At 45.3% G+C, this 20,963-nt stretch overlaps 1 protein-coding gene across 1 annotated transcript; it reads left to right on the plus strand.

Moving 5' to 3' along the window:
- Nucleotides 1-9,094: 9,094 nt before the first annotated feature.
- Nucleotides 9,095-18,149, plus strand: LPAR2 (lysophosphatidic acid receptor 2). The gene is made up of 3 exons (XM_010568832.1): nucleotides 9,095-9,135; nucleotides 13,294-14,036; nucleotides 17,848-18,149. The coding sequence occupies exons 1-3, from the start codon at nucleotides 9,095-9,097 to the stop codon at nucleotides 18,147-18,149; spliced, it is 1,086 nt and encodes a 361-aa protein (XP_010567134.1).
- Nucleotides 18,150-20,963: the final 2,814 nt, after the last annotated feature.

Genomic DNA, 20,963 nt, shown 5'->3' on the forward strand with positions numbered 1-20,963 from the left:
AAGCTTATCTTGTATTTGTTAAACATGAATAGGGAAGCTTTAAGTAAACACTCACTAGACTATTATTAACAGTGCCAAGTGCACACAGGTTTCTATAAAACAAAGGTAACGCTTGCCCACAAGAATTTATAATTTGAGGAACCAGCAGAGCTAGAATAATATCCCTGGTAAAAACCCTAGTTTCCTTTTCCTCCTGCACACTTAAATAGGAGATTCATTCTACACAGGAGAAGTATTAGGGGCTTGTACAGCACAACTCCTGCCATCCACCTCTGCCCTCTGCTTTTCCTTCCAGTGGTCCAATACATACAAAAATGCTGTTAGAGAAAACACACTCACTCTTACCTTGTAACTCCTCATTACTTGCTGCTTTCCGCAGAGCTGGTAATTTGTTGAGGGTAGGAGCTGCCAAAGCAACACTTCCAGCCAGAGTTGTACGGCTGCCAGGTCCCACTCGTGTAGGGAAAGCTTGGATGCAGGGTCTGAAACATCACTCCTCCTGCTCGGGATGGGGGTTTTCTGTCATCCAGCCACAGCTAACATGGCTTGGTTTGGAAACAGACACACTGAATTTTAGAAGAAACTTGGCAGGGAGGAAAGCATCATTTCCTCAATTCTTCCCACCTCCTTGAGGCTGCATCTTCACTTCAAAGGAACAGACTCAGCTGTATTTATGGATAGCAAGGAACAGGCAACAGTACTGTGAAGCACTAACAAGGAACAACCTCACTTCCCCATTCAAATTGGGGGGTAGCGGGGTGCTGGCAGAGAAGATCTTACAAACATCTGATTTTCACAGCAGCACCTTACATAAATGGCTATCTAACTCTCCCACTCAGAGCTACACCACAGAGAACAGCACCATTATCTAAGTAATTGATATATAAAGCCATAGCAACCCTCTCAATAAACCTTTTATCAGCCAAACAACCAATAAATAAGTTTCTTACTTCAAGCTTTTTCTTTTTTTTTCTTTTTTTTTAAATCGGCCAATGTGAATTCAGAGCACAAAGCAACCAGCTCATCTCAGCCGGTCAACATGCTTCTGAGCTTCAGTCACTCCTCATGTCATTAAGTAAATTAAAGCCCCAGGTCCTCACAAATGAGGATCTCAGCTGGGCTGTGTACACTAGACTCTGAATTGAATTAGGGGAATTTAAGCACCTGGTCATTTTAGGCAGGGACCAAGAGATTCCTTTCTCTTGGAGAAGCCAGTCAGAGTTTCTAATTTGCTAATCACCAAGTGTTTAATTGCAGTCAGGCTAGTGACAAATTCTGCCCCAGATTTCCTGGCCTCAAAAAAAGGAGCTCTTTAGTTTACCTTTATCCTTCTAAAAAAAAAAATCAAAGCAAACAGACCTGCAGGTATCAGGAGTCTCAAGGGGAAAACTTCCCAGGTTTTTCCAGCAGAGACTGCTGAGGGATTACCTTTACGGTGTTCAAAAAATGCAAGGTAGAGCAAAGCAAAAGGCATTACATTTCTTTTCAGCAGGCCGAGGCTTTGATCCAATTCTTGATCCCATCCTCCTCTTTTTCCTTTTCTTTTCTTTCCTCCCCATTTTAATTTTTGCCCCATGCTGTTGTTTATTGCTATCTAATTGGAGAAGCTAAATGGAGGTTAAAACACACCTGTCAGATATTTCTTAAAATTACCCCCAGAAGGAGAGTCTTTGCAAACAAAGACAGTTCAGGCCATTTATTAGCTGGAAACAGGTTTCATTCACAGGTGTTTCCTTCTGAACCATTAGCACTTCTTCATCGTTTGCCTCCCTAGAATATAAAGACAGGGATGAGGGAGCTACTTGTAGTCTGGGGCTTTGATGGAGAAGTATGGGAGTTCAGTGGGATTCATTGCTGGTTTTCTGGAGCAGGCTTTTTCTAGGAGTTTTTATGCTTTGCAGAATCAATCCTCTAAGGGTAAGAAGTATTTGGTTATCAGGCTGTGTCCCTCAAAATGTCAAATGTGATAAAGTGTCTGTTCTTTGTTAAAACTAATGAAAATATTAGGTATCATCACAAGCAGGTGGTTTATAGATTGGGGCCCCTTTGCAGATCACTTGCTGCTTGCTTTGAGAGGAGTCAGTGGGGCATATATGCTCACAGCAAGCTAAATCCCTGTGGTTTCTGTGCAGTGTGTATGCATGTACACCTTTAGAGTATGTTAAGTGAATGTTTGCAAGGAGAGAATCTGTTGCTGAATGTTTATGTCGGCAGGTAGGAAAGGCCTTTTCCCAGGTCAAGAAGGGGCCAGCAGAAGCAGCTATTTATAAAATGGCAACTGCTGTCTTCCTGAGGCTAGCTTGGGCACAATTCAGGGTTCTATTTGGGTGGGAGATTTCATTCCTTAAGTGGAGCAATATTAACGTTACCCCTGTGCAGGGTGCTTCTGTGCTCAGTTATTGCTGAAGACCAGTACAGGCTGTTATGTTCTGCCTTGCTATTCTAGCAGTTACCAGTAGGTACTAAATTTACTTTTATTCTTTCTTCTAAGCTGTTTTGTTGTCTTGCACCATAGCGGGTGGCTTAGCAGCAGGAGTGGCTGTGTATGTTGTTTAGTGGTAAAGGAAATTACTCCTATCTATACCTTGGACATTAACACATCTGGAATACTGCAGTGTATAAAATAAGTCAGTATTATTGCATTCTTGTTTTATTTTACTTTGAAAGCTGTCTTCCAACAGTCAATTAGCAGATCAGATGAGGCACAGTGCTGGGTGGATGAGGTAGTGAAAAGTGAGCTCCTCTGCATGTCTTGCTGGGAGTTCATGCTGCTGCAGACAAACAGCTTTTGTTTTCTTCTTCTCTCTCCCTCCTGCCCCAGTATGTTTTGTAATATTATTGGTTTTGTAAATGTACAGAGTAACAGTACCTATCCTATATGGAAGATGGGAGAGCGAGTAAACCAGGTATATGAATTTCTGATCAGCTGAACTCCCACATTTGAAATTCAGAAAACACTTTGCTTGGGGAATTTTTGCTAAAGATGCGAGTTACAATGTGCTTCCATCCTTTCCTTTGTATTACAGGGCAGGCATACCTGTAGGTGTCATACACCTCAGGCCATTCAAGAAAAGCATGTGCAAAGGAAAGTCTGGAATGAACTAAATCAAATATGCATGTCTACCCATCCAGGCCCACAGCTTGTGGCTGGAATCCTTTCAGGGCACTGGCTGCTCTCCTCTATCATTTATTTTAAAAAAAGATGTGTAGAGCTGTAATTCAAGCTTTGCTTAGACAGCGAGTTTCAGATACTTGGCATCCAGAGCTGTGGAGATGGTCAGTTTTGTAAGTATCTTATAAGCGGGTTTCAAGCCAGTTGTATTTTTCAGTATAAATCTGTTTAATAAATGAACATGTAGACTTCCTATGCCCTTTACAGGAATGACTTGGTTAAGGGAATATTTTTCTTAGAAGGAGCAAGAGCTTTCTTGTTGCTTTTAATACCTTTGCAACAGAAGAAGGCATGGAAGCAAGTGACTGAAGTATTTTTCCACTAGAAACATGCCTAAAAGCTCAAGGCTTTAGGAAGTTAGTAAAATATCACCAAAAATGATCAGAAGTTCAGGATTAAGTGAACAAAAGCAGAAAAGACTGTTTCATTTGTAATGGAAACCTTGAATGTTATGGGCCAGACTGTGGCCTGAATCTACTGAAATCATTTTAGTTACCCCATGCTTATTGATATGCAAAGGGCAAACAGAATGTGGGCTCTGGTGGTGAAGGCAATGAAAACCAAATCGTTTTGGCTGCTGACCAGGCAGCTGGGTTTGCCTAGGAAAGACCTTGTGCTTAGACCAGGACTGCAGGACCAAGGCAGGACAGGAAAGGTTTGCTAGCTATTGCTTGAATGTGTTCAAGGGGTTTGGTGGGGGAGAGGCTTGGAAAGGAAGGCTTGTGCTGAACATACCTTTTGCTTGTTTAAAGTGGGGGTGTTGTAATTTTTTCTCCATGACCTCACTCTTGTGGGAGCTGATTCTTGAGGAAAAAACGTGAGACTTGCTAATGTGATTCAGTCCATTGATGAAGCAGTTGTGGGCATAATGAAACATCCCTTGAGTGAGCTGGAATCTTCACCTAACTGGGGAAAAAGCCGTGTTGCTGCAAATTTTGCTTGACCAAGACTGCCCCAAAGGCTAACTCTCTGGAGGAAGTCGCATTTCTTCGAAGGGACAGATATTCCCTTTTCTTGCTCAGGGAGAGTAGCTGTGTGTCAGTCCCTGATGCTCTTGTTGAAGATAAAGCTGCAGTTGTGCTGCATCTGCTTATTCTGTAGCTGGAGGCTTTTCTGAATTGGTTTTGTTTTTTCTTTCTAGACTTAAACAGAAAGGCATGTTAAATGCTTTTTATGACTCTCCAGCCATAAGCTGCAGGCATCTGACATTAAACCAAATGGAGACACAGGGGAAGTGGGTTTTCAGAAATAATCCCTATAAAAGCAAAGGCTGAGGCATGTGGAGCTTGAGTGCCTGTAAAGTTCCCTGACTTTCCAGTGAGTGCCAACTGAACAGGGAGACTTCATCTTGCTGGGTGCCAGCCAAGATCAGAGGAGTTCAGAGCAAGGCAGCGTGCAGCCTTCTTGCAAATGGAGACTGAGCTGAGGGCTGCCTGCATGTGGTTCACAGGAAGGGAATTTCCACCCAGTTTTGTTTTTATTGACAATAGTGCGAAATGCCAGATGAAATTATCTTTGGGTGAAGATGAGGCCGAGTCCCGCTTCATAAACACAGCATCCCGACTTGATTTTAACCTCGCTGTGGCTTCTAATAATGTGACATCATTCAGGGGCCAAGCTATTCTTTCTCTGAACTGCTGTTTCTGCCTTCGGTATTGCTTGTCTCTGTGTAGGATAATCTCCTTCTTCCTGTGTGAATTAGGAGGAGCAGCAGCAGAGGGGCCCCTAGACCATCCCGACTCCAAACAAAACACCGCTGCAAATAACCCTCTCTTCCCTCCCCTACCCTGTTTTCTCTCCACTGCTGCAGAACAAATGTTTTCATCTTGGGAGAGTGCTGGGATAGCCAGTAACTGGGCAGAAGGAAGTTAGCCCGCCAAAATCCATTTCCAGGATAGTTACCTGGGGCAGGTAAGAGTGGTCATTTGCCAGGACATGGATGTGTTTGAGGGAATATCCCAGCTGTTTGTTCTTGGTTGTTTTTCCATCTTGTCTAACAAGGCAAAGGTGATGAGATCCAATGTTACGTTTTGCTGCAGTGGTCTTCCTGCTTCAATTTAAGGTGTTGTCTACAATATGGAAGATGCTTTAATTCTAAGTGTCAAAACGCAGCCAGAGCAAACCTTGGGAAGGTGAAAGGGGGAGAGGAGTTTTCCAGGTTCTTTGGGATTTGTTCTGGGGCAATTGATTGTAAATGGTTGCTAACTTGTTGGAGGCAAGGCAAATTCCTGTTGTAGGCAAGGCTGCAGTGGGCATGGATTTCTTCCCTACCTCTTTGTTGAAAAGTACTCTTTGATGCTGTAGGCTTGCAAACAACAGCTCTGCTCCGCCTCAGAGTTGGCTGCTTTTCAGCAGCAGTGGGTGTTATGAAATTCCTGCATTTTTAACACTGATGTATATGCTGCTTTCCATCGAAAGATTTGGCTGTTAGCTGAAGTTGTAAGAACCGTGTTGTCGTTTCGTTGTACTCGAGGGAGTGCTCCTCCCTGAGGGTTTGGGAATCTCTGGGCCAGTTGGGACTTGGGAAGTATTAATTTGAACAACTGGTTCTCTGCAGAGATCTGCTGGGGGAGAGATGATGACAGAACTCCTTCCAGAAGGTTTTTAACATTCTTTGGATTCCAGGAGAGGGGTCTCAGCAAAAAAAAAAAAAAAAACCACCAAAAAAAACCCAAAACCAACCCTTCAGATTGTCATCCATGGGAACAGTCACAGCTATAAGGCTTAAAGAAAAATATTGGCTTTAGGCTTGTTTGAAAATGCAGAATCTACTAAAACAATTAATTTCACTTTGAAAAACAGAAGTGTAATAAAGGGGAGGCAAACATCTGTTGTCTTTGGAAATGTTTCTCTACCAATTCTCTGCTGGGCACCAGAATGTGATCAGATCTGCTGGCTGCATCAAGATCAGGTTACTTGGTGACTCTGCTTGAGCAGCCTTTCTGCTTGGGGGGGAAAAATGCTGCACAACACCCTATGAGCCCCTTCTGAACTGGTGGAAACAGGAAAACTCATGAAGTGATTGGAGGGGAAGGGGGGAGACAGAGGGGCTGGACAGGATGGGTATCTGGTCTCCTTGGTCTTGCCTGTGTTCAGCATCTGGTACTCAATCCCAGAAGTATTGTTGGAAGGTATCTGAGCTCAGTCTTTAAGAAATCATTACACTGGCTGCAAAAGCTGATGTGAGGTTTTCAGGTGTGCTAAGTTTTGGGTTTGCAGGTAGCACCCTGAAAGGGTGAGGCTGTGCAGGGCCCAAACTCATGTAATGTGGTTAGAGACACAAACTAAATGGGTCTTGGTTCCTTCTAATATCCCCCAAACCTGAAAATAAAGAGACTCCCAAATTTCTGTTATGCAGAGAAGCAAAGTTAGTTTTTTTCCTAGACAAAGGGACTAGAAAAATTGCCGTTATTAAGGTCAGGTCTTTGAAACCTGAAATATTCTCTTGCCTCCATATGCATGCAGGTAAAGTCTGTGACAGGCTTACGTGAGCCCTGGCCTGATCCAGTCTGAGATTTCTTGTATCCCCCTTTGTCCTGATACTGGTGTGTGGGGACTGAGTTGCAAAAGCGCTTCTGACCCTTTGTCAGCACTGGGTGCTCTGAACTTGCTGGGTCTGTCTGACGCGGCTGAGCTATTGTGATGGACTGTTGACACTTCAGTTGAAACCAGTTATGCTGGGCTGTTTTCCTGATTGCTCTGGGTGTTCCTTTATGAAAACGTTGCCTCTAAAGCACTTGCTGAGTGCCACTTTGAAACCTTAAAGGAACGAGTAAATCAAAAGTATTTTTAGACTGCTGCCATCCCAAACTGCACAGCTGCAGAGCACGTGTAACTTCGTAAGTGTCTGAAGCCTATCGAAGCCTGTGCTGCTGCCAAACAGTTGCTCTGACCTGGGTTCTGCTTCTTGTGCACCAGCATGGAGAGCTGGATCAGTGACTTAAACCCGTTGCTGGCAGCACAAGTGCTGGAGCAGACCAAAGGGTGGAGTGGGGAAATTGGGGGGCTGTTTTATTGCAGCTTGGACTTGGGTCTCTTTGGTCTTAAACTATTAATGTAACCAAAAGGATAATAAATGCCTCATGGGAAGGTGAAGGATCTGCTCTGTGTCACTTGAGTAAGATGCTTCAAATTTGAAATGACTTCTTGTAACTACAATATTGTTATAACTCTGTCTAGCTGCAGTAAGGACTTCTGGCTCTCTGTGTTAGGACTGGCTTTCTTGGTAAGTTGGTTGTTCTCTGCTATGAGAAAGCAAGCTTGTTAAACTATAGCTGGGGTTTTTTTTTGTCCCCGTCCCCCCCCCCCCCCAAGAAAGGACTCTGGGATACCCGTTAGTGCAACTTTTTTCTTCTTCTGCAAATGCGTACGGAAATCTTGTGAAAGGCGCCTGTGCCTGGTAATGTCTTGTCGGTGGCATTACTGGCCTGAAAGTGCAGAATTTGTAAGCCGGTGGCAATGATCAGTTCTTTCTGAGTTTCTGTTGCTGTCATGAGCTTTCCAGCATGATTTTGGCCTTGGGAGGCTGCAGGACGTAGGGGTAGAATTTAGGAGGCCTGGTGCAATTTTTGCAGGACTCAGTAGTAACCCCTCTGCTATCTCTCTCAGCCTGTCCTATTCATCCATCTTTTCTTCTGCCAGTGTCACTACTGCTCTGTTTCCATTTATTGGCTGCCCTGTTCTGTTAATGTGTCCTTGGATCTTTGGCCCTATCTCTTTCCCCTTTGTGCTGGGTTCTCTTTGTAAATCTTCTGCCTCTTTTACATAACATTACTTGGCTCTGCCAAGCTCTACGGTGTATCTGACTGGCAGCAGATTAGGGTTGTGCTTGGTGATAACATTGTTCCTTGGGGAACAGATGATGGTAGGAGGAGAGTGGGAGAGTAGGAAATTGGAGCCGAATGGAAATTGCTGGGGCCTTTGCAAGAGCAGCAGGCATAAATCAAAATGAATGGATGTTGCAAACTAGTTTTTTTTCCTTCATAATTTATACAGCTATGGCTTGTTAGCACTAAGTGTGCTGTTGGTATTTGTATAGTACTTAGCAGGTAAGATAATCTCAGATGTGTCAAGGACTAGCTAGACTGACTTATCAGAAATGTGAGCTCTCTTTCTAGCAGTGACACACACTTTTACCAAGTTATAGCAGGAAAGTCCTTTCCAGTCTGTGCCTCAGTTTCCCTCGTGTCTCACGACATCTCCTTCTCCCTGCTTCTTCCCTGTTTCAAGCTTTCTTGCACTGCACTGGGCAAGTGTGGCTGCTGTACGGGATGTGGGGGGCTGGATCCTGAGCTGACAGTCCACTTGAGATGTGGGTGCTGTAGTTGTAGGCTAGGAAAACAGCCTGCTGGTGCCAAGGGAAGATGGTTCCTCCACCATGGGATGGCACCTGGTCATTTGGAAGATCTGCTCCCCTCCTGTGGTGCGGCAAAGGCTCTGGGGCAGCAGGCGAGCACGAGCGAACCCTCACCACGGGGCAAACCGGTGCGGTGGGAGCGTTGGGACCAGAGGGTACCAGTTCCCACAGAGCAGCACCTTGCCGGCAGGAACGGTCCACGAGGGTGATGCTGGCGGATCGGAGCTAACTCGTTCCAGCCAGAACCGGAGGTGCTTGGAAAGTGGCTTTGGCCTCCATGAAGGCGGCGAGGATTCGGGTTACAGCTCCTGGGTCTCCTGGTAGGACCCGCCTAGGGGAGGACCCAAGGAGGGACGGGCTCATCGGAGCTCTTGCAAACTTGCCTCCCAGGAGCCTGTGTTTCGGAGCGGTCCGTGATGGACTCTGAGGCTGTAACGCTTGTCTGAAACTTTCCTGTAAGGCACTTTGCCTTTTTTTTTTCCCTTGCTTGGAAAGCACCTCTGCCCTCCAGAGATGGGGATCTCCTTGCTGGATAGCTGCTGTGGTTTCCTGTGGTGGGGAGACCAATGCTAAATGTCAAGTTTGGATGCGGTGGTTGTGCTTTCAGGTAAGAACGCTGTTCTTTGGAGTAAAAGCTTGTACTGTTTATGGCTTAAAAATATAGCAGTGGCTTTAATGTTTGGCCATGTAAATCCGTGTGCAGTGGACATGGGCAAAACAGGTTGGATTTGAGTCCCCGTGAGCCTTCATAGATCCATTGTTCTGTCTTCATCAATGCTGATTGTGGTTATTAGTGGGAGCATAAATTCAGCCATTCATCTCTGTTCACTTCCACACTAGGCTGGCTGTCGGTTTGTTAACAAGTGTTGAATGTCTTCCCAGATCTCAAGGAGCTGACTAGCATTTTCCACTTTTGCAAGCAAGAGGAAATGGAGAAGGGAGGACACTTACACCTTTACTTTCTGTGTAAAAGGACTCTGAACTTACCGTGAACCTGGGGTGGTAATTAACTGAGTAAGAAGGGAGCCGGTGTATGCGCGTGGATAACGCTGGCAAGGAGAAAAGATGCGTTCTGCGCTCATTTTGTGTGGTGGTTGCTTCCTACCAAACTGCAAAAGCTGTACTCGATTTTAAGGGGGGAGACTTGAGCAGAGTTTGAGGTAGTGTGATTAGAGAAGAGGCTGTGTTTGCGTATTGCTCAAGGAAAGGGGCTGCTGAATTGTTGCAGCACGTAACTAGAGTCTTGTTTTACCGAGTAAACAATGCTAGTAAGGAAAAATCTTGTAAGATCCTGCTGAGGAGTGTAAGGCCATGGAAGGGGGTTGCTCGGACACTGAACAATAGACTCATCCAGCTCCTTTGTGCATCATGGCACCAGCCTGACTTTCTATCTGCTTGCTGCTATGGGCAGGGTGTTCCTCTTCCCCCAGCACTGCCTGTTAAATTTTGATTTGTGGCATTGTCTGCCCTTGATGCCAAGCTCCAAGGTCAGTTTTCTAATTGCAGGGTAGTGGTGAAATGGCACACAAGCTCCCAGAACCAGTCACAAGCATTAACCTGTCAGTGCCTCCTGGACCCCACCCAGCTCACAGTATTGCACAGATTTAGTTTGTAACCTATGCACATTGCAGAAGGATTTGCAACTCTCAAGCTTCTCCTTGCGCTCTAACTGGGTCTTGCTTAAAGAAGCATTTCGGGCATTGTCATTAGGATTAATGCTGAGGGGCTGTTTCTCTAGATTTGAGTATTACACATGCAGAACACAGCTCCTTTGTGGGTTTGCACAGCTCTAATCCCCTCCCCCAGTAAACATACCATTGAACCAGCACTTGTATAATGCTTTGAAAAAAGTTCCTAATTTGCCAGGAGGAAGTTTATGGGGCCTGTCATAGCTGTGGGATCTTTAAAATTTGCAACAAAAAAAGATTGGTCTCCATAACTTAGTGGCAATTTTAAAGCTAGTCTTATCTGGATTAAATTTGTCTTGGTATCAGCTCAAAAATTACTGAGATTAAGACCTAGATCCATCAGCATGTTATTTCACTGTGGTATTTTAATGTTCCTGAAAAATTGAAGTGTAGTGTGAGCTGTCTTTGTGCTACACTGTGCACAGGGAAGTGCCTGTTATGATCCTCATTGTATCAGTTAAACTTTTATAACTGGGGGGGGAACACTTATGCTACTCCACAGCAAAAATGTGAATGGGATTAAATGGCATTTGAAACCTGCTTGTTCATGTGGCTGGATACTGCTTTCATTTCTTTCCCCCTTTCTTTCCTGAGCATCCACATGTGTAGTCTTAAAAAGGTGAAGTGACTTACCTAACTTCAGCAGTAATTTCCTTTTTTATTTGGGATTAAAGCTTTCAGAAATGTTTAGAGGAAACTCTTTTGCTTAAGAATGGCCTAGCCTTTGATTTGGTGCCTCCCCAGATACACCTAATGAAGGTGGTCACCCATCTGCCTGTGATTCACAGCAGTCACATTTGTCCTGTTCCTAGGCTTTCCTCCCTTGTTCTTCTGTTGCTTTCCTCTGAGCCAAAATACTCTCAAGTTACCTGCCAAGTCACCACATGGTATCTCTGCAGATCCCACTTGGTTGCCTTCATCTTGTGTGCTGCGTTTGGACTGCATGACTCCTGAACAGCTCTACAGCTTGAGATCTACAAACATCCCATGACCTGAAAGGAAAGATGGACTTGTTAATGTAGTACTAGCCCATGACTCCATCCCCTGGGGAAAGTTGATTCCTCTTCTGCCTCCTTGTCCTTTCTTCCTCACCAATATTTGTAAAAAATAGTATTTCCCTATTCAGCAGACTTTAAAGTGAATTAGTTCAGTTGTGTAGCTTTCTCGCCTTATGGTAAAGACAGCCTATGCTGAAGCAGGCTGATACAGAGCCCATTATGGCAGTGGAGATCAAAAGTTCAGCTGCAGGTATGATAGGGTTTTCCTGGCTCAGCCATCTTGTTTGCACAACTTGGCATGTGTGCAGGCAGAGGTAGGTGCGGTGCAGGTGATAACAAACTGGCCTGCCTGCAAAGATCTCTCCTCACTGTTACTAACAGCAACCTTGCTGCTATGCCGAGAGCTCCTGCTGAAGTGTCCCAGAAAACTCTGCTGCCTAGAGAGTGGAGGAACATGCAACTAATTAGAGCCCCTGAGCTGTGTTTTAGTTTCGGGGGTGATTAAAGTGAATTGTGAGTTGGGCACTTTGGGTTTTCTCCCTGTCTGAAGAGGATGGTACTCTTGCTGTGTGGTCTGTGTTAAGCTTTCTCTAAAATGAGGGTGATAGTTGAGCTCATGAGAGGACAGGGAGAACCAGTGACTTCATGTGCGGAACACACCAGGGTAAGGAAAAACTGTGTCATTTTTCAGCACCTCAATGCCACAAGGAAGGAGGCTCCAAACTGGGTTTGCCCATCCCAGCAGGAACCGCAGCCAGCCCTGACTTGAGATTTCCAAGCTCTTGGTTAGGAAAGGAACATGAACATCTGCTGTGGGGTGTGATGACTGGGCTTCTGCTCATTCCTTGGGTTTGTTCATGGTGCTGTATCTTTTCGTGTTTTCATTGTTTTTATGGACAAGTAGCACAGTTAACACCTGCTCAATTACTGGGTTTAAATTTTGACTCTGTAAGGTAAAACATCCTTTAACTTAACCTGCTCCTTCATGTTTGGCTGTCCACAGGACAGGATGTTAGATTACCAGAGGTAATGGGCTTTGAAAATTAATGCTTAACGTTATGATCCAGATGAATGGCTTGTCTGGTCTTGCTCCCAGAAATGCTGAGTGTGTCAAAGAAATGTGAAAAGTCCTTCTTGAGACTTAAACATCTTTTCCTATCAAGTTTTTCCACTGACTTCAATGAGTTTTGAATTGTAGCCTTGTTCCAGATCTGGAAGGGAAGAAGGGAGTTGCCTCCCTTGTTGCACAGGTGACTTACTGGGTGATACTCTGAAGTTGATACTGTGGGTGCTGACCCCACACACTGTTGTGTAGTCTGGAAGTGCTGCAGGGGTTCCAGATGATCCGGCTCTTCCAGAGATCCAGCCTCACAGTTGTATGTGCTGACTTTTTGCTACTGTTTACTTTTCAGGGCCAAGGAGCTTGTTTCTGCCCAGCTCTTTGCCTCTCGGCAAAGTTTGGGAAGTACTCACCTGTTTTGGAAGGATCGGCAAGCGCTGCGCATAGAGCAGTGTTCGGAAGCAGCTGTGCATTACATTAGCCTTTAAGCAATAAAACTACCCAGGAAGGATGAGATATGTGTGCTCACTGAACCAGAAGCAGGAGTCCTGGGGACTGCAACAGCTGCAGAGGCTCAGAGTCTTCATCAGAGTGTTGTTTAGTGATTGACTGATAAACCTTCTTTGCTGCTGCTTTGTTTTTACATTTTTGAAGTAGGACATCTGGGACAACAGAAATAGTTTTGTCTGTCATCCCCATGAAGCTGCGTGGGCGGGACAGGGAGAATCTCTTATCAGATCTGGCAAACCTTATCTCCTCCCATGAATGTTCAAGGTTTTGCTGCATCCTCAGTATGGCTTTGAGGACAGATGAGGACTTGGCCTGTGAGATGTGTAGCTCTGTCTCGAATACAGAAGTGGTTTTCTGTTGCTCATGTGGTTGTTCCTGTGTTTCAAGCTCCTCCCTGCCTCCATCTGTGTCAAAGGCATTATCGTAATGCTCAGCATCTCCCTGGCTTGTAATAGTTGTATGTGTGTTTGCAGGCACAACGAGCTAACGATACTTTCGTCCCTCTTTAGGACAGCAGCAATGAAGCACTGTTTTTACAATGAGACTGTGGGGTTCTTCTACAACAACAGCCGCAAAGAGCTGACTACATACTGGAGGACGAAGGATGTCCTGGTAGTTGCCCTGGGCCTGACAGTGAGTGTCATTGTGCTCCTGACCAACCTGCTGGTCATCACTGCTATCATCATCAACCGGCGTTTCCACTACCCCATCTACTACCTGCTGGGGAACTTGGCAGCTGCTGACCTCTTTGCTGGCATCGCATACATGTTTCTCATGTTCCACACGGGACCTAGGACAGCAGAGCTCTCCCTGAAGACCTGGTTCATCCGTCAGAGCCTGCTGGACACCAGCTTAACAGCCTCTGTGGTGAACTTGCTGGCGATCGCTGTAGAAAGGCACCAGACTGTTTTTACTATGCAGTTACACAGCAAAATGTCCAACCAGCGTGTGATGATCCTCATCTTCTGTATCTGGGTCACGGCTCTGCTCCTGGGGCTCATCCCTTCCTATGGCTGGCACTGTCTCTGTGCCCTGGAGAAGTGCTCCAGCATGGCACCGCTCTACAGCAGGAGCTACCTGACCTTCTGGGCCATCTCCAACCTGGTCATCTTCCTGATCATGGTGGTTGTGTACACACACATCTTCATCTATGTCAAAAGGAAGATGACACGGATGTCCAAGCACACTAGCTTCCACCCCCGCTACAAGGAGACCATGATCAGCCTTGTCAAGACGGTCACTATTATCCTAAGTAAGTCCACTTGCTGTAGTCAATCTACATGACACTTTGATCCTCCATCCTGGGTTGCGTGGGGTTGGTGAGGTGAATGTGCTCGGGACAACATGGAAGATTGGGAAGTGACATTCTGCTTCCCTGGTCTCTGAAGCTGCTGGTGTGATGGTTTGGTTTGGCTGCTGAGGAACTCGACGGTGTCAGGACTCTGCATGAATTGTGTGTGAGCTGTAATGGGAGCAACCTGGCAGACAGAGGGGAGGGCAAGCTCCTGAATCTCTTGCCCTCTGCTCCTTTGGTTAGCAGAGACAAGAGGAATTTGGTAATATCTGTCTGCTCTAAGTGCAGGTGCTTTGGGCACAGAAGTAGCTCTTCTGTGTGTTCAACACCTAGTATGCTTCCCCCATAGAAGGGTAGAATGGAATTGGGAGCTATAATCATGCCTTGATCAAGAAACAGCACTTAGTTCATCCTTTATTAAAGGATGGAGAGAGGCTTGGGGCAGATATTCCAAGGTGATGGGAAACGAGAATGAGGGAGTTACATCCAAATTCCTTACTGTTTACTGGAACAAAGCACTGAACTCTGTTCACATTTTTTTTGTGGAGCGGCTCAGTACAAGGTCTCAATCTGCTTGGGTAAATACATCCCTGGGAACTCTCAACTCAGTTTGAGCTGCTCTCGTGAGCTTGGGATCTCCAGCAGAGTGCTAACTGCCTGTCAGTCTGTCTGCATCTGCAGTCTGTAGTGCAAATAAGAGCAGATCAGTGACTGGAAGTGGTTGGTGCTCAGGCTCTGCCTCTGCAGGATATTTAACTTTCTTTGGATATGTGCTGTTCTGCCCAGTGCTGCGCATCTAACAGCGGAGGCTGGTGCCTGTCTTGTGCTTTCAACAGCTTATGACTCCATGATTTCTTTAATCTGTTTTTTGCCTTGTGTTTTAATGGTCTAACAACCTTTCTTTAAAGTGAAATAAATCAATGCGCTCAGATCTTCCGCAACCCAGCTCGACTCTGGGCCTACGGTCACAACCCCTTGCTTGCAAATCTTCCCTGATAAGCGCAGAATTTGCTCTGTCAGGAAAACCTTGTAGCTGCAAACAAAGACTACTCCCTTGTGAACTCCCGCTGGCAAAGCAGGGCTCAGCAGGGGAGGGGAGCAGTGTGGGGGGGCTGTCGGGCTGCTTGGTGTGTCCCTGCTTGGGGGCATGCGGGCTTGCCGGGTCCTGTTGCAACTTGTGAGCATCGAAACTGGAGTTTTCTGCCTGTTCCTGCCTTTCCTGTGATGTCTTCCCTGCCTTGCAATCTCTCCATCTCTTGCATGCAGCTGGGAGTTCATTACTGCCTTGGAGCTGATCAGATGCTGCACAGAGGGTCAGAATGATTCACTTCATATATTTTACACAGTCCACAGTGGGGAGTTGTTTTGTTCCCCCTTCCTTCCCAAACAGTATCAGAGGGTCACCCTGTGGTGTCAGCAGGACTGCTTAATTTTACGGGGCTTCACAGTATCAACTGGAAGAGGGTTGGCTGGATGGAGATGCCAGCCAGGAAGGAACAAGCAGTTTGCCCTTGGTGCATCACCTTGTTTTGGGAGATCCCTTTCCTCTTGATGTTCCCCCCCTTCTGGCTTGAGTGAGGAAAAAGCTTGGGCCAGAGGTGTCTCAGAAGAGCTCCCAACAGGGAGTTGGGACTGGTGTCTGAGGATGGACAGAGTGGGGAGGAAACCTAATGTGGAAAGTTGAGGGAGACTCAGGAGTACATCAGGCCTTTGGGACTCTTGTAACCAAAGGGTTTTTCCCTTCCTCTGCAGAGCAGCGTCGGACAGAAGCAGCAGTTGGTTCTGTACAGGTTCCTTGCACAGGAGGGAACAAGGGAGAGAATTGCTCAACTCTGGGGAAAATACCTTTCTGTTTGCATTCAGCATACAGAAAGTTGAGACTGCAGAGGGTTTTTTCCCCTCCCTGTGAAAGCCCTGGTGTAATTCTTTCTCCACCCTCTCATTCCCCAGCCTTCTGCAAACTTGGACTCTGCACAGAGGAATACTTTGCGCCTTATGCATCAGAGGGTGTAGCTGTTGGTGAGCATGTGAGGAAGTCAAGGGTGCGGTAGGAGCTGTCTATGTGTGCCACTTCATTGCAAGGCAAGGTAGCAGTGGTTGATAATCCTGCAGGTCCTGGGCATTAAGAACAGGTCTAGGAGCTGACCTGGAAACCAGTAATAAGTCCAAGGTACATCTGGGAACTAGGAGCAAATTTTCCCACAGACCAGTTGAGTGACTCAGGATGTGATGATGACCAAACCACAGGGCAGAGTTGTTAGTGACCATGCTGTGTTAGATTATTAGGCATTCAGGCTTCCTTCTGAATACTTTAGCTTCCATTAGGGAGCAAGGAAATCAGCTGGATTTGCAGGCGAAGGCCCCAGAATTTTTAGGTACCTCTTTTTGTTTTTCCCCTCCCATCTTTACTCTTCCTCTGGCTTTACTTAGTGCTGCTGGGAGCCACTATTTAGAGAATCTGGCTTGCCTTGTGGATGATGAAAACCTGGCTAAAAAAAAGTTACATCACTAAACAAGGAGGTCCTGTTCCTGCAGGCTCACTCAAGATAGAAGTATGGGACATTCCTTCATGACAACCAGGAATCTATTTTGTATATTTGCTAAATTTAAAGGGGGTAATGTCATGTCTGCAAGTGTGGGGAAAGCTGCCTGGCCCAGATGTGTGGCTGCTGTGCTGACCTTCTGGGAGCATGATTTGCTTAAATAAAAAGGGTTACCTGATGCAGTGGCCTGAAATTGGCTGGAAAGGCTCCCAAAAACCCTGGAGATCCCTCCCAAATGTTCCTTGGACTTTTCACCAGTGCAGCATTTCACTCAATAACAGCTTTAAATTCAGGCTTTTGGTTTTGGTGCAGCTCCTCTGGCTGTTGTTCTTTCCTGACAGATGTTTTTCAGTAAAGGGTGTAGTTGCAAAGTTCCCAGAAAGTCTTGTTCTTTTCCACCCTTTCCCAGAAGGCACAGCAGGGTGCAGTTCCTGTGCTTTAAGATACAACCTTATGTATGACTTCCAGGAGCACTGATGGGCGAGTGCTCCATTTACATCAGCCTTAAAATCATGACCGCAAAAAGGGCTTTAGGAGCTGCAGGCACCTCCCACTCCGTCATGCAAAACAGCAATTACCCTTTTGCCAAAGAGCTTTGCAGGTGGTGGCAAGAACATAGTATCAGCCTGACTGAATCAGTGGTGGAGTTTGTCCAGCTCAGTCCTGGTGTTGGCCAGCCCATTGCTTGGCTATTTTCTGCTCAGCGTATAGCTGTGTGAGAGAGACTTCATTGGAGTGCCCCAGGTGTTGGCCAGGACTCTTCTAAACTCATGCTGTTAACTAAAGCCCCCATAAACCATATGGACAGTGGAGATTATTTAGGTCAAGATGTATCACCCTGGCTCTTCCCTAATTTTATGACCTGCTTCCCTTTTTGGAGGGGGTGGCACGTAAATAGGAAATGTGGAGACTTTATCTTCACTCAGTAAATGTAATGATGGGGACAAGAGGAGGTAAGTGAAAGTACTTGGAAGAGTTGTTCTGAGTGAAAGGGATGGGGAAGGTGGAGGGGAAAGCCAATGCATCCATTTTTAGTATTTGCTGATTGAATCCTTGGTCTTCCTCCAAAGCAAAAATATAGTGAATCTAGTGGGGTTTTTTTTGTCCCTATTTAACTTTTTTTCATGAGATAAACCACTAGTGATTCCATTGAACATCTTTATGGTGAATGACTGGGCAGGGCCAGGAACCTGCTTTTTCTCTAACAGAGGTTCTTTTTTCCCCAGGTGCTTTTGTTATCTGCTGGACTCCAGGACAAGTTGTGCTCCTCCTGGATGGCTTGGGCTGCAAGAGCTGCAATGTTCTAGCGGTGGAGAAATACGTCCTTTTGCTGGCAGAGATAAATTCATTGATAAACGCTATTGTCTACTCTTACAGGGACAACGAGATGCGTAGCACCTTCCGGAGGATCCTCTGCTTTGTGTGTTATAGGAATTCCAAATACACCCCCACGGTGGTGAAGTTAAACACCACAGACCGCAGAACACTTTCTCAGAACGGGCACTTTACTGTGGATTCCTCTATTTAGCTCTTGATCAGAGACAAGCATGGTGCTGAACAGCGGCTGCTTTCTGAGCAAAAGAGCGGAGGCTAAGAGCGACCTGCTTCTAAAGCAGTAGAGACTTATTTTATGTGCTCAAGCATAAATATTTCTATAGAAACTTGTCATCGATAAAGGACAAGGTGCTTTTAAGGACCTGCTGGATGGTGCATTATTTAGGACAAACATACTTTGAGTAGTATTCTTATTAAAGACTGCTATTTCTAATGCAAAGTTGATTTAATTTAGCAGCATCTAGAAGTATGCTATGTGCAACAAGAATCTCGTGTGATCTTTCAGTGAGCAAAGTATTTTCTTGGTACTTCAGTATTACTGCCTTCAGAAATAGTCATTCCAGTGGTAGCATACTCCAAAGAGCCAAAGCTCTTCAGCTTTATGTGTTGCTTCCTAAACAGAGCTGCTTAGTGTTTCCCCAGAGAGTCTTATTCAGGTTGTGTTCCACCTGCTTCAGAAATTATATTCTTCTTAAGGCCTCTTCCGAGAGGAATCTGTTTGAATTGTTTCCTGAGAAGCAGATTCCTGCTTTCCTAAGTGTCCGTTACTGAATTTCAAAGTACTCTGGGCTTTTGGAGGATGTCTTAGGAGCACCTAATTCTTTCCTAAAATGGAGAGTGGTGCTGTAACTCACTGCAGTTGTGTTTGTGTTCTGCTAAGTGATACCATGTGGTATTCACAAGTTCATTGCCTATTCATAAATGTGGAGTGAGTCATGTTCCCATTAAACCATCTTTCTACTCACTGAAAGCCCTTTGGGACAGGTTTAGGTTGGATTCCAAGGCAATCAGCATTTTTGCCTTAGGTTTTAATGTGCGGTTTGTACCTTAATACTCAACTGCCCAAATAATGTGTTAATAGTCTGTTCAAATGTAGTCTTTCTCTCAGCAAACCACCATAAGAAATTAGCAATATTAATTAATATTAGTGCACATAGGATCTAGTTTTCTGAGTAAGTCCATTGGCTGCATCTGACATGCAATGTAAACTGTCACTCTTGATTGCGAGACCAGACTGGAGGGCAGATCCTCTGCTGGCGGAAGAATATTCATGGCTGAGAAACTGTAAACACTTCTCCAGGTTTCCTTCACACTATTAAACTTTAACAGTGTGAATGTGCCTGTGACAGTCCAAAATCGAGAGTTAGTTGTTCACCATGGGCTTCTGTGAGAGCAGGGAGAGGCTAACAGAAGGCAGGTTTTGGAATATTGTCTAAATTTATAATTTTGGGGTTTCTGGGGTTTTTTGTTTTGTGTTTTTTTAATAAAACAGCCCTGTTCTGTCAGATGATCAGCTTCCTGACTGATCACCTCAGTTGGCTTTGCAGAGAAGACAACTTACTGGAGACATTGTTACTCAGATGTGTGTGTATGGACTTTTTCTTGTAGAACATGGTCAGGAAGTGACAGTGTTAAGGTGACAGTCTCCTGGATTGACTAAAACAGTCTTGGAATATGGTTCCCATCTCCATGTCCCAGAGACTTTTTGAATAAATATTTTGTCCTGGGTTTTAGAAAAGACTTGGAATTTTTCCCGTGTCCCCACCCTGAAGCCCTGGGAAAAGTAACATCCTCCAGTTGTGTGATGTGATGCTGGAAGGGAGGGATACTGGCCTGTGTGCTTGCATCCATTGTGACTTGCTGCGCTGTGGCCCTGCTACTGATCTGCCTTCTAGGTGGGTTGCCTTTGAGAGTATCTTGCAGGACTGTGCATGTGTGGCTGGAGGGGTTATAGCCTCCAGAAAGAGTGTGGAGAGAACTGGAGGAAGTAATTTTCAGCCAGCCATCTGCAGCCAGAGCAGGGAGTAAGGCCACAGCCTTGGTCCATTGCTTGCAAACACCAGACTTGGCTGGTTTGGGGAAATTTCACACTATTAAAGCATACCAGGTGGTAGGGCTAAGAGAAGGTGTAATTTTATTTTTATTGCCAAAGATGACTTCCAGTTGCTTTTACTTTCCCTGGCAAATACTCTTATTGGGATACAGGTACACACTGCAGTGGAAGCAGGTGGTGAATTAGCAGTAGCTGGAGGAAGACGGTAATAGCGAACACCTGGAAAGCTGTTACTGGGAGGACAGAACAAACTTAGACCTTTTCTTTCTGCTTTCCTGAACATCCCTAAAGCAGGAAGTGCATGAATCCTACTTCATGCAAAGCTAATTTTACAATTAAATACATGCTAAGCTCTGCCTTTCTTTTATTAACAAAGGGGGAAGGAGAAAATATGAAAGTTCATATTGTCTTGGTGTGGGATTAATACCAGTCTGATTTAACCAGGGTGTGTGTAAAGAATTGACTGTACTGCATTGGGGTGTGAATGAATCTTTGTAGTGGGTGAGATGACGCTTGGCTCCTAGAAGAACTGCAGTTGGCTTTTATGCCCAGTTGGGTCTTTAATAAGCTGTACACGTTCTTCCCTGAGGGATCTGGTAACTAGCCTGACCTCAGCCTTCTGCTGGCTGCTTGTCGAGCTGCGTTTCAGCAATGCGATCCCGCTCTGACAAGCGCTTTCCTGTAAGTACCCGCAACACAGGCTGACTTTAAGTCATTGACAACAGGCTCTTGATGCTTTACGATCACAATATAGAGAGGATCATATCTGAGGTTTTTTTTCCAGTATTTTAAATGGCTTATTTAAATTTATCCTAACTGCCAAACCAGTGTAAATACTAAAGAACTGTCATATACAACACTGATGGAAAGTATATCAAGAACTTGACCAGTTTGTACCAGGCAGAACATTCTGACTCCCTGGAGGATGTCAACCCTTTTTGTATAAAAATGGAC

The sequence above is a fragment of the Haliaeetus leucocephalus genome, unplaced genomic scaffold (genome assembly GCF_000737465.1).
Source record: "Haliaeetus leucocephalus isolate CR32 unplaced genomic scaffold, Haliaeetus_leucocephalus-4.0 Scaffold260, whole genome shotgun sequence".
In the NCBI taxonomy this organism is placed as follows: Eukaryota; Metazoa; Chordata; class Aves; order Accipitriformes; family Accipitridae; genus Haliaeetus; species Haliaeetus leucocephalus.

Excerpts from the sequence above, each read along its gene's own strand:
- LPAR2 (XM_010568832.1), top strand. The coding sequence starts at position 9,095 with ATGCTAAATGTCAAGTTTGGATGCGGTGGTTGTGCTTTCAG. Across the intron at positions 9,136-13,293 it reads TGCGGTGGTTGTGCTTTCAG|GACAGCAGCAATGAAGCACT; the intron begins GTAAGAACGCTG and ends GTCCCTCTTTAG. Across the intron at positions 14,037-17,847 it reads GACGGTCACTATTATCCTAA|GTGCTTTTGTTATCTGCTGG; the intron begins GTAAGTCCACTT and ends TTTTTTCCCCAG.